Raw genomic sequence first — 17,239 nt, 5'->3', positions numbered from 1 at the left:
GGGGGAGAATGGAACTTAACGTCTGATGCTTAAAATGTTGGAAAATGGTATAGCAAAAGCAGAAATAATGAGATAAAACACAGGAAGATGCGTATTTAAAAAAATACTTTTAATAATTTGACTTTTTAAAAGTGATGGCACTATTTTAAACACAAAGAGTTGTGGTCAGAGGTTTAAATACTTAGGTCATGGGCACAAATCTCATGGTAATTTGGGGCTTTTAATGATTATTTAACCTTAATCCTTTAACCATTTGCTTAATGAAAAAAAAACAAGAATTTGGTGCACAAGTTTGAACTTATCTATCTTTTCTAACACACACAGGGTCAATATATATGTACACACCCACTAATAGTTAGTTAAATGTTCCTTAGCAAGTTGCACCTTGACCAAATGCATTTCGTGTGATCATTGTCCTGTTGGACACCCAACTGTGTCCAAATTTCAGTGGTCTAGCTGTTGCACTAAGGTGAAACTGAAGAATTTGGAAGTAGACGTCCCTCTTAAGTTTTCTATCCACCGCTGGCAGCAAAACAGCCCCAGAGCACGATGCTACCACCACCATGCTTGACTGTGGGTACAGTGTTTTAAGGTTTTAAAGCCTTGCCTTTACTCTTCCAAACACACTTCTTGGCCAAATACCTAAATCTTTGTCTCGTCTGACCGTACAATCTTTCTCTAGAAGGCATTTGGCTTGCCCATGTGGGCAGCTGTAACAATGGTGGAAAGTTAAAACACAGAAAGCCACATGAAGAAGTAAATTTCAAAATAAAGCAAGGACAAGGAAAACACACAAAGCAAAGAAGAACTAAAATTTACAAAAATACACTGGGATCATCAGAAAGGCCACAACAACGAAGGCTTTAACTGTCAGTGTGCTTTAACTGCTCCTGAGATTCTCATAAAGAGCTCAAAATTCAGCCGCAACGATCGGGCAGGTAATAAGGACTGGGCTTCTTTTTCACTTGTTTTTCGTCTTCATACTTTCTGCCACTTGTGGGTTCAAGTAAGTGCAGCGCCATGAAAATGGCACACCTTCATCCCAATTTGAACGATTACTGCCTCTTTGCCCTCTCTGTGATGGCAGGGTTTTCGTGCTGTCCCCGAGTGTGGCCATTAAGGCGTAATTATGCCTTTAGATGTGGCTGAGTGACACTTTGCACAAAAGTGGTTTGAATGAACCGTGCATTTAAAGCCTCTGCTTTAGTTCGCTGTACCGAGCAACCATTTGATAAAAAATACATTTGGTACACATCTGAAACAGTGTCTCCTTTCTAATAGAAATAATGAAGAATGGTGTAGTACATATTTATGAGCCCCATACCAGGACATTAACTTTATACAGATGCATAGCAGACCTTTTACAGAATCAAAGCCACTGTTAAACATCTGGCAAGAAAAGCACGGCAGTATAGCCCCTTGTTGCATTTTTAACTCAAATCCCATCTGGAGCTGAAAGTTGTCGATACCTCGCTGTCTGTGCTGACTTATTGAGCAGCAGCTCAATGCTCTGATCTCGCAGCATGATGTATGGGGGTGTACGTGTGGGGTCCGCTGGGACCTGAGAGATGCCACTGACACTGGGGACACACAGCAGGCCGAGGGAGCTGGGCGCTAAAGTCGACAGGCGCTGCATGTCAGGGCATCAAGATGGATGGTGGAGATTTGTCCAGAGGATGGAACGTAATTCAGCCCAGATGCTGAGTGACTTTTGTTCCACTGCCTGGCTGGGTAGCTGCCTGTGGGTCGATCCTGTTTGCAGCATGATTTAACTTCTGACCGCACGATCTTCACCCAGCAGGAACGGGTCATAGAGCGTGCTTTGTCTCTTTTTACTCAGATGGTTTTACATCTTCAGACAAATTTATAGCCTAGGCCTGCTTTTCCGAACTTCAATGCTGCCCGTGCCAGAACACTGTAAATAAACAGCAAGTGGTTAGTGATCTGACGAGTTGGAGCTGCTTTCTATCTCCAGTATGTTTTACCTTGATTTACATCATTAAATGGCTATCAGGGGAGCCACGGGGAATACCATCAGGTTGTGCGTTTGAAGTGAAATGTTGCATAAATGCACCAGAGCCAATTAGAGGCTCTACCAATTTTACACAAGTAGGTTGGTTTACTCATCATTATGAGTACTTTTCAGACTGCGAAAACACTTTGTAAAGTCAAATGACCCTCGGGATGAGGTTATAACAGATTTGGCACAACGCTTTGAAATGTCTTTGATGATGCTCCAAACTTTAGGTGTGGCACTTGAAGCACAAGGGTATTTACCTTCAGACATGGCATGTCCATGAAGATAGTGAGTTGCACTAACAAAAACACAAAAAAAAGAAGGAAGAAAAGAAAAAAGTGTGCATTTCAGTCTCTACCGCTTTGAATTTGACCTCTCTTTTTAAAATCAAACTCATTGTGACTCAGATGGCAATATGGAAGTGACACTGCATTGTTGGAGTAACCCTTCAAGGCATATATTTTGGCATCCAGTAGAAAAAAGCAAAAGACTTTTTCTTCAAACTTTCTTTAGTACACAAGAAGGGGGGAAAACTAGTTTATAACAATACAAACAAGTGCAGTAAGGCGAAAGAGACACTAAGAAGACCTGTAAAAAACTAAACACAGCCTTTCTGCTTCCTTAGGAATTAAGAGGATAAGGAGCAGCTAAGTGCTGCTAATGAAATGCATTTGATTAATTGATCATTAGCAAATGTGAGCACCTCTATAAAAGCAGACATTTTGGCAGTTTGCTGGTCCCAAGCTTCCAGCTGTGTGTTAACACAACGTCAAGGAGGAATAACAGTGAGTGAGCAACCGTTATAAGACCATCGCCAAAAGAATCTGAAAGTCCACCATTCTTCAGTGAGTAAGAAATAGGCATTCAAGACGGCTCTGAATCTTCCCAGGGGCAAACATCCCAGCTAATTCATTTGAAAAAGAAAAGAATCAAAGTGCTGCAATGGTCCAGCGAAACTCCAGACCTCAACCTGACTGAATTATTGCGGTGGGACCTTCAGAGAGCTGTGCACAAATGAATGCCAGCAAGCCTCAATTAAGTGATGTGATGTTTGTTTTCTGTTCCATTTTTTATCATGTAAAGAGTGCACAGTATGGCAAAATTCTGTATATATGTAGGATAAAAATGAGCATAAAAAGAAAAGGCTAAAGACTATACTAAAAATACTAAAATATAAAATAAAGCAAAATAGGTTGTAAGGAAGAGTGAGCCAAAATTCTTTCGCAATGATATGAGAGACTGATAAACTAAGAAAATGTTATTGCTGGTAAAGGTGGTTCTACAAGCTACTGAATTCACAGGACTGCATAGAGTACTCTGAAAACTTTCTACCTACAGACTGCAAAAGCAACCGAAAAAACAAAAAACAGCAGAGACAGACCAAAAATGATAAACATATAATAGATATTATTAAAAAAGTATGAAACAAATACAGAATCGTGACATTTTTGCTAGCATGCACATGTGTTTGAGATTTAAAGCTTGATATATAATATATCAAAAATTATAATGAGCTATTTTTGTTGGCATCTCAAATAGATTCATAGTGTGGGAGTCCAATATGGCTCGCCATTGCACTATTTTAGCACATATATATATACCACATATTAGCAAACTGATAGAAATGCTATCTCTCATTGGGGGTTTTCCCATCTACTGAGCAAATTGTTACCACCAAAACTCATACTTTTGACTTCTGGTACATTCAAAGTAAGGCGTTAAGGCAAAGTCTCTGACCATGCAATCTATCATGACATGGACATAATTACAAGAATAAAATATTACAATAAAACACGACACTAAACTGCACCAACAAGTCATTCCTGCTCACATGCTCCATTTTAAAATGCCTTTCTAATAGGAAGGATAAACATACCGCGATGCAGGTACAGCTAATTGTTCGTCGTCTAACAGTCGCCCCTATAGAGGAGGCATTTCTGCTGAATATATAACGGTTAAATCTAACTCTTTATCTAGATCGAGACAATAGGGTTTCACCGTCCCATAGCAAAACTGATATGTGGGTATGCATGTGCGTCTCGGCGTTTGTGTGTGTTTTGGCTCAGCAAGTGGCTCTAATATGCCCTAATAACCATGATGTCATCCACCTGTTTTTTGGCTCAGGGGCAGCGATGACTGATGGGACAATTTTGAATAATCATCTTATCTGATCTGGAGCCCGTGGGCTAGAAACCCAGAGAAAATAGTACCTATGAATGTGAAAAGTCGTCTATTCGGAAATACCCTTGGGATTTACTGCTTTGGGAAAAATTGGAGAACAAAGGTTTTTTTCCATTAGGTTTCTCCAAAGTGCTGTGCAGAATGTCTGAAAAGTGTTTGTTTTGTAGACCAGAACATTTTCTTTTATAAAACACACCAATTTGGATTCATTTACCCTTTCAATTACGCTGTGGTAGGAGAGCCCTCCATAAACTGAACGTTTGTAATGAAAGATTCATCTGCACGGCCGGGGAAGAAAAGGTGTAGTTCTTTGAATACCCTTTCTTTTTTTACAACACTGCACAGGTAACATATAATTGAGCTTCTTCACACCAGTACAGAAATGTTTTTTCACACTGGATCAAACATTAGCTCAATCTTAAAACGTTTCAGGGCAGCCAGGTTAATATGGGGCTTGTGCAACAACAGCGTGCTGTCTGCCCTTCGGAGAGAGTCGCCATTAACCCGCAGACGTCCACACACCTCATTGAGAAAGCGCTTTGTTTCTGTTTTGCCTCTTTCATTTCATCAGTGGTGAAACCCAAATGCAGCTTGATGCATATGAGTCATGCTAAGGTTAATGATAGCTATGAGAAGATCAATTATTGCTGAATTATCTATGAAGTAGCTCTGCACAACATGCCAAGTGGAAGCATTTTATGACGTGCAAAGATGTTCAGACCAGAAAGGTAGTTATCATATTTGTGGTTTAGAGGGATGCAACTTTGTTTGGTTTCCTGCGAAATAACTTCAGATCACTGACAGTAGCGTTATCGACATTTACAGATGCCAACTTTTAATGGAAAAATCCTTGTAAAACATGTAAGCACAACCCTTTGTGAAGCAACTCTTTTTCTTGAGGGCAAAATTAGATGATATAGTGCCATCAGAAAACAGACATGTTTAGTCATGTGGCAGAAAATGCCAACATAAATTAACAGAAATATATATGACAAAAAATTTTTTTCCACAAACAACAAGAGGTGAAACTGTTTCTTTCTGTTAAGATTTTCACGGCCAAATACCAAATGTAGCATTACATCTAATATTAAAATGGTTATTATGTATCAAATCAGATCCTTCTGTTGGTGCACTTCCATTTAGTACACTTTGTATTTTGACCAGTGTAGTTTATCTCAAAAAATGGAAAGTTTGGCACTCATTGGAAAGGACAATTGCAGCATTTGACTGCAACGCATTTTGTAAACATCTGAGATTTTTAAAGCCTCTGACCAAGAAACTAAACTGAAACAAGTGGAGATGGCAATTAAACACAAAGTAACAAAAAAATGGCACATGTAACATCAATGCCTGATAAAAACCAATTGATGTTATCAAGATAGCTAGCATTGGCATTGCAATTTAAGTATGCATGTCTGTTTGAATCTCCTTAATGGGTTGGCCAAAGTTTCTGGACGAAACTTGCACAAACATCACCTCACATACAGCAATTAATAACATCTCTATATTAAGTAATTTTATAATAAGTAATTGACGTGAAACAGTAATTTTACATCAACATCAATCCAAGGCTTACAGGCTGTATGTAGCTTGCAAAGATGATGAATATATATATCTGTATAGATCACTGTCACATGTATATATCTTTCTGTTGTGAAGTTTTATAAACAACCAAGTTTTTCTCATCTGAATATATACAGTGGCATATACATGAGTGAAACGAAAAAAGTGCTGCAGCTAGTCCTCTTAATTGTTGTGAATAAGGGTAAGAAGTATGTTGTGTTCCACTATTAACTGAATTGTGTGTGAAGTCCTATTTTAAAGCCTTGAGCTGAGCGTTTCTGGCTTCGCTATTTTGGCATTTTGAACTGCATGTGGTTAGCGAGGAGCAAATTTATCTGTGAAACAACTCGCTCAGTAGCTAACAACGTTGTTAGCTAACAACATTAGCCTGGATACTCCTCCTTTCTGACACCTAGCATTAGTACTGACACCAGCATTAGTAATCCAATGGGATGCGGACGAAGCTTAAGAACATAAAAGATTTTGAGCAATAGCTGCTGACCGTAGTGACCCCCAGGAAACATTAGCATGCTATCACTGTTATTCCATGTTAGCATCATGGATAGCAGAACAGATGGGTGCCTTCCAGATTTGATTATGAAAAAGGCGCTTTATTCTTTTCAACAGCCAGCAAGGGTAGACTCCTCAAGCACAAGTTGTTAGTCAGCAAGTGTGTAGCAAGCTTCTTTCAAAGATCGTCACATAGGCTTCCAAAACACTGAAACGCTAACACATAACAGGACTTCACTAACCATAAATGGATGATGTCTATGGTGGTTGATGTCACCTAGTGTTTAAAGATGACAATGATTAAAGAAAGAAAAAGATGATGCCGAGACCAAACTGGAAAGAGTTAGTCCCTTAAGATTTTTATGGAAAACTATTGTGGGAAATACGAGCAAATTTCTGCATAATATGAATGACTCGCTGAGGTACAAAGAGTGCATAAGAAAGAAGTCAATCATGACAGGAATGAACCACATGTCACAGCCTCGTGGAATATAACAGCAAAGATGATCCATGGGGCTCCTTTCTCTGTAATTACAGACTTCATCTCGGCTATCTGATGTCGTAATCACAGTCCCCTGATGTATCTGCTTTCACCTTATCCGACAGGGCTGTACAGTATACCACAGGCAGAGTATGACAACCACTGCCAAGAGTTATGGGTTTAACTCCTAGCGGGACCACCTCTGCTAAAATTGCTGTGCAGTGCGGCATCTTGGGTAAAAACATCCACCAAATAAGCTAAGTTATGTTGAAAGAATAAGCTGAGTGTCTGCCTGCCAAGACAACACAAGAGGAAATTCACTCAGCCGTAACAACCTCGGTGCAAGGTCAGGCTTCTCTGCCACTCTGAGGGCTGAATGCATTTGAATACCTTTGGCAGCGCGAACACGTGAAGTCGGATGGAATGTTTGCAGCTGAATATTCAAGCTGCGGATGGTGAGAGTTCATCGACATCTCCCAATGTTATGATGACCTCTCGTAATTGCACACTACAAGAAGCGATGTTTGGAAAGAAAATAGGCTTTAAACTTAACTTGTCTGTGGTGAGACCAATAAAATGGAGTTCAGTGTGTGTGTTCTGTGTGTGTTTTGGCATGTACAGCTCCATGTTTTTGCACATAGGGAAAAAAGAAAGCGAGTGAGCCGTCGATGCATGTGACAGCCATTAGGTGGGAAAAAAAATAATACATCTCTTTGAAGTAGTACACGTCTGTGACATGGACAAGAGAGGGTGGCGACTGACACGTTTGTCGAGTTTTGTGTGCACGAGGATGTATGTTTACTTCCTTTGTAATGATAGCCCTCAATCTCTCACCAGGCGGCCGGGCTACTCCTCTAAACCTCAGGGTCTTTGCCAACCCCCGGAACCCAGAGAATATGGCCTGCAGCTGGGCCTCAGAGAGCCCCTAAGCCCCTGCTGAAGGAATTAATGCCAAAGAACTCACACAAACACACACACAGATTTGTGCCTGTGCATCAATCACACGTGTAGGCAGTATATCAAAGCACACAGCACACCGTTTACATCATATAGGGGCAAATGTAGGGAATCCTCACTTGTGGAAAACAGTGAATGTCATGTGAAAGGACAATATCGCCATCTAGAGCTCAATCTAAGGAATGACAGCTCTGCCACTTTTAAGGTAAATTTAAATAAGCAAGTTCATCCCAAATGTAGCTATGTTAAGTGCTGCAAATGCATCTTTAAAGACAAAGACAGACTCTATCAAATATAATTTATTGTTTGGTTTTTCCTTCGCATAAGCAACAAAACACTAACAGTGGGAGACAAATTAAACTGGTGTGCATTCGACTGTAAACTTGCTATAAGTAAAGGATATAGAGAACAGAAATCAGTGTTAAGTAAATGCGACAAACTGGAAGATCAAATCAGCTGAGTCATGGTTTGTTTGCTACTGCATAAATTTCAAGTAACACAACAGCAGGCAGACTATCTGGACTTTGGTGCATAGTCGATATCTTTAAATAGACAGCAGCCTTTGGAAGTGAAACTACTTTCAAGTGTCTACTCACATCAACGTGTTTCAGCTGAGGAGAGGAAATGACTAAATGCACATTAAATATGAGGTATTCAAAATATTTTAACTATCTTGTAAAGGAATATTTGCAGAGATGCGGTCCGAGCTTGGCGTCACAGGCCCGGTCAAAGATTCTTCAGTGGACAGGACGTCCCTCCAGGGCCTTTCTCCCGTCCACGTCACCCACCGACCCGACCTGTTCGCCGGACTCGAGCCGAGCAGCAGGTACAGCAGCTGAACATGAAACACTTCACTCGCTCTTTACTGCTTGTCCTTACCTTGGACAGAGAAGAGAAACACACTTGCTGTTGATTGATTGCATGTGAGGCTAATTCTGAAAAATGCTGATTCACTCTTACAGGAAGCTACCAGTCAAATCTCAAACATCGAGCAGTTTGTGGAGCAACATCAGGACACACAAGTTACTAGACGAGAGAACCGGAACAGCACTTGCTACATCAGTTCATTTCAGATTCAATAATATTGTACTTTAAATCCACTATATTCTTCTAATAGCTATATTGACAAGTAACTGTACAGTTGATTCTTTTTCCTAATGCTTATCGAGCCTGAATCCACAGTGGTGAGTGGCTTTTGCAGTTGTTGAAAGGATTGTTTCATATGTGAGAGAATCAACTGACCTCGTCGTGGACAACGCTTGTTATTTTCTGCTTTTAAGAGAAACAGCTACCAATTAAAACTTTTAACAGTGAGTATTCATCTCACAGATATACAAAGCATTATTGCTAAGAAGCAGGTTTTATAATATAGGTGAAGTGACCTTTTCTGCCTGCATGCATGGATTTTCCAAGGTTAACCTGTTATAAAACAGCAGTAAACACAGTTCTCTACCTTTTCCGGGGACAAACTTGAGCGAGTGGCTGAATATTCAAAAACGCGATATTCCCTCCTCTGGACCGTCATTTACAAACTCGTGGCCTAGTCCATTGCCACACTTGCCGCACAGGACCTGTGTACACACAACACCAGAGTGCACAAACCTCACGTTGGAACCAACAGGTGACTGTAATTACACATGATTTTTGTCGTTGCAATGCACACTTTGCTTGGTTGTGACTCGGACCTTGTAGGCGGTGAGCGTCTCCATCATCTTGGTTACACTGTCCTCCCTGATGGTCTCTGTGAAAGCCGGCCAGGGAGACGAGTGAGCAAACTTGGACCGACTGGAGAAGAGCGGATGGTTACATTTGGAGCACACATACACTCCTGCAGGGGGACATGCAAAAAAAAAAAAAAAGCTTTGGTACCTTTATTTATTTCCAACCTGCAAAAAGACATGCAATATAATCTAAAGACATTTACAGTGGCTTGCAAAAGTATTCGGCCCCCTTGAACTTTTCCACATTTTGTCACATTACAGCCACAAACATGAATCAAATTTATTGGAATTCCACGTGAAAGACCAATACAAAGTGGTGTACACGTGAGAGGTGGAACGAAAATCATACATGATTCCAAACATTTTTTACAAATAAATAACTGCAAAGTGGGGTGTGCGTAATTATTCAGCCCCCTGAGTCAATACTTTGTAGAACCACCTTTTGCTGCAATTACAGCTGCCACTTTTAGGGTATGTCTCTACCAGCTTTGCACATCTACAGACTGAAATCCTTGCCCATTCTCCTTTGTAAAACAGCTCCAGCTCAGTCAGATTAGATGGACAGCGTTTGTGAACAGCAGTTTTCAGATCTTGCCACAGATTCTGGATTGGATTTAGATCTGGACTTTGACTGGGCCATTCTAACACATGGATATGTTTTGTTTTAAACCATTCCATTGTTGCCCTGGCTTTATGTTTAGGGTCGTTGTCCTGCTGGAAGGTGAACCTCCGCCCCAGTCTCAAGTCTTTTGCAGACTCCAAGAGGTTTTCTTCCAAGATTGTCCTGTATTTGGCTCCATCCATCTTCCCATCAACTCTGACCAGCTTCCCTGTCCCTGCTGAAGAGAAGCACCCCCAGAGCATGAATCTGCCACCACCATATTTGACAGTGGGGATGGTGTGTTCAGAGTGATGTGCAGTGTTAGTTTTCCGCCACACATAGCGTTTTGCATTTTGGCCAAAAAGTTCCATTTTGGTCTCATCTGACCAGAGCACCTTCTTCCACATGTTTGCTGTGTCCCCCACATGGCTTGTGGCAAACTGCAAACGGGACTTCTTATGGTTTTCTGTTAACAATGGCTTTCTTCTTGCCACTCTTCCATAAAGGCCAACTTTGTGCAGTGCACGACTAATAGTTGTCCTATGGACAGACTCCCCCACCTGAGCTGTAGATCTCTGCAGCTCGTCCAGAGTCACCATGGGCCTCTTGGCTGCATTTCTGATCAGCGCTCTCCTTGTTCGGCCTGTGAGTTTAGGTGGACGGCCTTGTCTTGGTAGGTTTACAGTTGTACCATACTCCTTCCATTTCTGAATGATCGCTTGAACAGTGCTCCGTGGGATGTTCAAGGCTTGGGAAATCTTTTTGTTGCCTAAGCCTGCTTTAAATTTCTCAATAACTTTATCCCTGACCTGTCTGGTGTCTAAATCCAATCGAGAATCTGTTGCAAGATCTGAAACCTGCTGTTCACAAACGCTGTCCATCTAATCTGACTGAGCTGGAGCTGTTTTACAAAGAAGAATGGGCAAGAATTTCATTCTCTAGATGTGCAAAGCTGGTAGAGACATACCCTAAAAGACTGGCAGCTGTAATTGCAGCAAAAGGTGGTTCTACAAAGTATTGAGTCAGGGGGCTGAATAATTACGCACACCCCACTTTGCAGTTATTTATTTGTAAAAAATGTTTGGAATCATGTCTGATTTTCGTTCCACTTCTCACGTGTACACCACTTTGTATTGGTCTTTCACGTGGAATTCCAATAAAATTGATTCATGTTTGTGGCTGTAATGTGACAAAATGTGGAAAAGTTCAAGGGGGCCGAATACTTTTGCAAGCTACTGTAAGTAGTTAAACAGAACTGGGTTTATTTTGTTTTCTGAATAGCTGAGATCGTGCAGTTTTATTGCACTTTTTTGGGCTAAAAATCCTTCCAACATTGCTCCCAATTCTACAGTTTGTTTGCTCATTAACAAAAACTAAAATCTGTGTGGTACAAAAAATAATAGTTATTAAGAATATTTGTTTATTCCTCCAAGTGCCAAGACAACATCTGCAGAAGTCATTAACATGCCACCCTTTGATAGCTGTAGCTCAATGCTTGATTGGATTCTGAAGCTGTATCACTGCTTTGTTTTTACTATTACAGCAACTTTATTCTATTGTGATTCTGATAAAATCCAGCTACATTTATTTTATCTTCCCCCAGATTTTCCCACAGTACATCCTGTATCCTGCCACTGTGATGCTGCACAGGATTTACTTAATTTTACAGTCACACGATGCCTCAAAGTTCATTTTCATCCTTTATACTACAGTGCAGGAGAGGTTACATCACATCACCGTTTACCGAATAACGGGACCGCCTGCTGCTCACCTGGTTTAAAATGATCCTTGTAGATCTCACCGTCGAAAAACTGACAGAAGGACATGATATTTCGTTTGAATAGATCAGCTGAAGGGAAAATTCTCTCTCCTAAGCTTGCTCGGTGTTTCTTCCTCCGTTTGGGAGCGATTACGGAACGTCTCCGGTTTCCCCTCCTCTCGTGTGACGTGATCCTGGCCTGAGATTTAACGGGAGCTCCGCCCCCTGCCGTTATTACCACGGCCACTAGATGTCAGTGTCTGACAGCAGCCGCACAGGTGGAGTCTGATGTCAGACTGAAACAGATGTGTTAGCTCTAATTTATGTGTTTGATGGGCTGAGCAAACATTAACCAACATAACGTGCCGGAAATGGAGCATCATATTTTCAATTGGAACCACGTGACACTTTTTAAATTCAATTACAGCCTTATCATTGCCTTATTCATGGACGTAATGAAGGAGGACATGCGGAAGGTTATGGAGGCAGATGAAGGAGAACTAAGAAGATTGATTTAATTACGGTTAAAGATTAGATTAACTTTCCACCACAGCCAGACTCGTTTTAACTTTACAAGGAGATTGATTGTTATTCTGAAATCTGGAAATGTGAAAATCACAGTTCAGTGCAAAAAGTATCGAGCAACCCTTCATTGCTTTTTAGTTTGCTGGGAAACGGGAATAATTGCAGTCATTTTATTGGAACTTGTGCAAACATGGAAATATATAAGACAAAAACAGATTGTTGACAAGTTTCCACTGAGACCATTTCTGACGAGGCTTCAAAAAAATAATGCAAACTCATTGCCTAAAATAAAAAAAAAACTTAAGTAAAGTGTAGTTAAATTAACTAGGTTAGGGCAACATATTCATTATGAGTAGGTCCTTTGCCTTGCTACAGGGTCTTTGCTGGATTTTCTCCTACTTCATAAGGACATTACTTATAAATACTGTTTATCTGCCATAGTTTTTTTTTTTTCCTCTGAAAGGCTACTAATAACAAAGCCTTAACATACAATTTAAAATGAATTCTTTGCTAAGTTCTGTGTTATGTGTAGACACAACACTGGTTCATCCATCGAGTCGGAAAAAAAATAAAAGGGTGAAACATGAACATGAATGCACAGCACATGAATTTAACTCTCTGCTTGCAAGCAGCTGCACTGCAGCTGGAGCAACGTCATTCATTAGAGACACACCGATGTGTGAAACACTGATGCTAATGAATCAAACAGACACATAACAAACTATTTAAATTTACTTTACTTTGATCTTTTCATCTCAAACAATTCATGTCAGCTCCAAGTGAAAAGAGTGTAACGCTATAATTTATTAATGTCATCAAAATAAATATCACATTCTTGATGGGACCTAGCACTTAAGTGATATCCATGTGTCCATGTGTCCTTCATTCATACTTGCAGTAGTGTTTGAGTGCGTCTGGCAGCTCGAGCCAGTCAATGGCCATCCTGTGAACAATGTGCTTCTGGATGGCCTTCCTACACAGTGTCTGCAAGGATGAGACTGGAGCGACAGAAAAGAGGAGAGGAAAATGAAAAAAATACAAAGTGTTTTAGCAGATTAAAGGCAATGGAGAAAATAAGAGATGAATTAAAAGCACTAAAGAATTTCTAAACATGCAAACTGCCCAGCAGCCCCTGAGCGTGAGCAACTCCAATTATTAAACAGTCATTAATATTTGATGGATGGTCAATTACCCGTGAAGCCCGACATAACAAAAAGGTGATGACCCTTTGGATGCAGAGAACAATCACGACAAGACACAACATGAACACAAAGAGATGCAAAAAGCCCAAAAGAGACTAAAAACAGCCATAAACTGACAAAGAGAAGATAAAAATTACAATAAGCATACACAAACACAACAACACAGAGACTCAAAATGACAAAAACGTGACACAACAGACTGCAAAGAGATGCCAGACAACTACAAAGAGACTAAATAACTACAGAGAAATGCAAAATGACTGTGAAGATGACCACAAAGATGTTAATAAAGGAGCGTGTACACAATGACTCCTTTGTAGCTGTGTTGTATTTTTTTTTAGTGCCAATCAATGTCTGTGCCTTGCATCCTGTTATCTCAAAATCATTCTGACACTCACATCCATACTCCACCTGGACAATCCGAACACACTTGGTAGCAGCAAATACATCCACCACAGCATAGAGAGGCCCGGCAGTAGAGATTCCCTTTGCAGAAGCTCCCATGTCCTCTCCATTGATCACTATGTGCATGTCAGCCAGGCCTTCTCCTCTAGGCACATACAGTACTCCTATCCTGCTGCGTCTGGCTGTGGGAGGCAGGGCATTGGTTTTATACAAGTCGTCTAAAATGTGACTGTAGCGCCCGGGCCGGCTCCGACCAACCAGCTTATCTCTGGGAATTCGAACATTCTCAATGTACAAGTGGGTGTCGGTGAAGAAAGTCTTTGGTTTTGTGTTCCTGGCCGCTCGTTCGTCTGCCTGATCTCCAGCCCCGTCTTCTTCCTCCCCTCGCCCAAGTCTCCGTCCCCCAACCAGTTCTCCCTGCCTGGGCTCTATGACCTCAGCCTCCTCGACGATCTTGTTATGGTTGCGCGTGATAGCAAATATCCAGCTGTCCCCTAAATCTGTCAAGATTGGAATGGAGTATTCAGGTACCACTTCTAAGCTCCTGGGGTCCCTGGCGGTCAGACCGATACGGAGGTGGCCACACCATCCCAGCTCCTTATCTTCAATCTCTATTAGAAAAATCTCTCCAGGCTTCAGGGGGCATTTGCTAAAACAAACTCCATTGGCAAAGCTCTCTACTCTTGTGGCCTGGGTTCCCGAGTGGTCCAGTCGAACATTGGTACCATGGATGGGGTGGAATTGCATGAACTGGTCAGAAACGGGCTCCATTTCCAGCTTTGGTTGCTGCACTTCAAGCAGCCACTCTGGATCAGGAAATGATCAAAAAACGAAAACCCCAGATGAACAGAGGGGTTAAAAAAATGAATAAAAGAAATGATCTTGCAGTGGTTTTAGAGTACACGTGGTCATTGTAGAGTCAAAACAGCCTGCATGGACGTGGGACAGGAGCCCTCTCTGCTGATCTGCAGGCCACTTACGGAAGCTTCTGGTAGAGGGGCTATTTTTGAACAGCTGCACATGTCAACAGATGGCAAGATATGTGTGTGAGTGTGTGTTGAGGAGGGGGTGGCCAACACTCGCACGGCCCCAGTTAGTCACACGGCAGACACGGAGAAAGACAGGGACTGAGCCGGGGTTAGCTGGAGCGATGAAGCCCCCGGGGCATGAGCGCTCATTTTTGATTTCACAAACCCACGTACTGAAGAAATACCAGCGTAATTATCCTAATACCATATGCCAGGCAGATATGTTAAAATACTGGCCTTTCATGGCTGCACTCTAAAAATAGCTCATGCAAACACAGACTGGGATTTCATTCTTATGTAAAGCAGCAATTAAAGTAACATACCGAGGTAGACAGAGCCGTGGAGAATATGAAGAGGAATTACATTTTTTTTTAAAAAGGAGGAATGTGATGAGAGGTTTTTTAGTTATTATGTATAAATAAAAGAATATAATGTGAAGCTATCTGGTTCTTTAACCAGGTCATATTAGAGCAGTTATGCAACTGTGGAAAAAAAAAGAAATAAGATGTTATTTCCCTTAGAAATGAGCGTTTAAACTCATGAGAATAAAATACGTCACTTTGTTTGCCCTGGCAGCGAGCTCATCGTGGCCTGTGCAACCAAATGTTATGAAAAGCACGTTTACATATTCCTGTGTTGCTCGGCAGAGATATATGATATGAGATACGACTTTTCTTTACTTTTTCCTGTGAATACTGCCTACATGAACTATTTCCATTATGCAGTTGCTGTGGTGGAGATTGCATAACTCCACCACAGCGATTGTCTTTTTAAGGGACTCGGTTCTTTTTCTGAGATTCAATATCTGAAGGTTAATAAGATAATGTGATAGAAAGAAGCTCTGCACTAAAGTATCTTCAGTACATTAAAACTATGCTTTACCATACTGCATGATTAGATTTACTTTCATGCAAGCTTCCACCTGGTCTGTGTTTGAAAATGTCACAAAAACTGCACACTATCCTACATACAATAAGCAAATCTGTTGTAGCACTCAAATTTTTTTGTAAGTGCACTTATTATGAAGCTTTTTATTTTTATTTTTTGGACCCACACTTCACAGTCTTCTACTTTGGGGGGTCTAACATCTACAGTACCGTAATTGCATGCTGTGCCAGCTGCCAAGTTGGTGACCTGCTTTCAGTCCTGTGCCTCCTGCTGGAGACGCTGTGCTAGCATGCTGCTTTCACTCTGTGTTTGAAAGCTCAAGTGGCCATTAGAGAGTCTTTAGAAAATGACACTGCTAAGGAGAACTAATGCTTAAGCTTCACAGTACAATAAAAAAACACCGATTTATGGTCTGACAGAAAGTCTGAGGATTTTACTTGAAAGCAGTTACTTCTTTTGTTCACATGCAAATGCCAATGGAGCTGCACAGCACTGTGGTGTGATCACAGGTCCTAATAAAGGATATCAGGACCTCGTGCCAGTTTGGTCAGAAACATGCACAAGTAGACCACTGGAGGTTACTCTGTGAGGCTCTGGCAGTGCTCCTCCTCTTCTTCCTCGCACAAAGAAGCTAATCCCAGTCCTGCAGCTGGGTTGAAGCCCTTCTAACAACCTTCACCTCACCTTCGTGTAATCACCCATCTCCTGGAATCTCCTTCACGCTCTCGAGACTGTGCTGAGAGATACAGCAAACGTTCTTGCAATGAAATACATAGATGTGCCATCCTGGAGGAGCTGGACAACCTGTGCAAACTGAAAGTGCTGTAGCAGTGACAAGCGCACCAGAAAAATGACAGTGACTAAGGACATGTATTTAATTCAAGGAATCTTTTAAGTTCTCACAGGAGCAAAAACAAACCCTTTCAGGACTATTTAAGGACCCTCTGGTTCCATGACTCCACTCACTGCTCATGTTAACACCAACAAGTTAAACAAAACGTGTAAAGCCATGATAACAACAGAGCAGATTTAAAGTAAAACAGAACCATGAAAATGACCAAACTGTACACAGACTGTAGCTCTTCACTGAGTCTCCTCCTCCAGGCAGTGATGGATGGGGGTTATTGTCTCTTACCCCAGCTGCAGCCTGCAGGCCAGTCCGCCCCATTCCTCACGTTGTCATTTCTAGGGCTCACATTGTGTTTTATGTAGGCCAAACTGCACAGAAGAAAGGAGCCGTATTTATTCTTTCCTTTTTAGCATCACATAAAAGTCTTCTCTGGCATTTCACTCAAGCTAAACATACTCTTTTAAAAAATCACACATTCCAGTATCAGTGTGTTCTGCTGATTATAGTACTTTTGATCGATAAGACGAGTAACGGAGTTTAATGCAGCAGGC

General features: G+C 41.3%; 2 protein-coding genes across 2 annotated transcripts; both read right to left on the bottom strand.

Moving 5' to 3' along the window:
- Positions 1-7,998: 7,998 nt before the first annotated feature.
- Positions 7,999-11,972, bottom strand: msrb1b (methionine sulfoxide reductase B1b). Its single transcript, XM_063482117.1, has 4 exons — positions 11,803-11,972; positions 9,395-9,537; positions 9,163-9,280; positions 7,999-8,588 (listed from the first exon to the last, which is right to left on the bottom strand). Exons 1-4 carry the CDS (start codon positions 11,855-11,857, stop codon positions 8,572-8,574), a joined length of 333 nt encoding a protein of 110 aa, XP_063338187.1. The 5' UTR covers positions 11,858-11,972; the 3' UTR covers positions 7,999-8,571.
- A 1,225-nt stretch (positions 11,973-13,197) lies between these two features.
- neurl2 (neuralized E3 ubiquitin protein ligase 2) lies at positions 13,198-14,693 on the bottom strand. Its single transcript, XM_063482244.1, has 2 exons — positions 13,916-14,693; positions 13,198-13,313 (listed from the first exon to the last, which is right to left on the bottom strand). Exons 1-2 carry the CDS (start codon positions 14,691-14,693, stop codon positions 13,198-13,200), a joined length of 894 nt encoding a protein of 297 aa, XP_063338314.1.
- Positions 14,694-17,239: the final 2,546 nt, after the last annotated feature.

The sequence above is a fragment of the Pelmatolapia mariae genome, linkage group LG8 (assembly GCF_036321145.2).
Source record: "Pelmatolapia mariae isolate MD_Pm_ZW linkage group LG8, Pm_UMD_F_2, whole genome shotgun sequence".
Lineage (NCBI taxonomy): Eukaryota > Metazoa > Chordata > Actinopteri > Cichliformes > Cichlidae > Pelmatolapia > Pelmatolapia mariae.
Note: the sequence above shows the minus strand (reverse complement) of the source record. Positions and strands in the feature narration are given on the sequence as shown.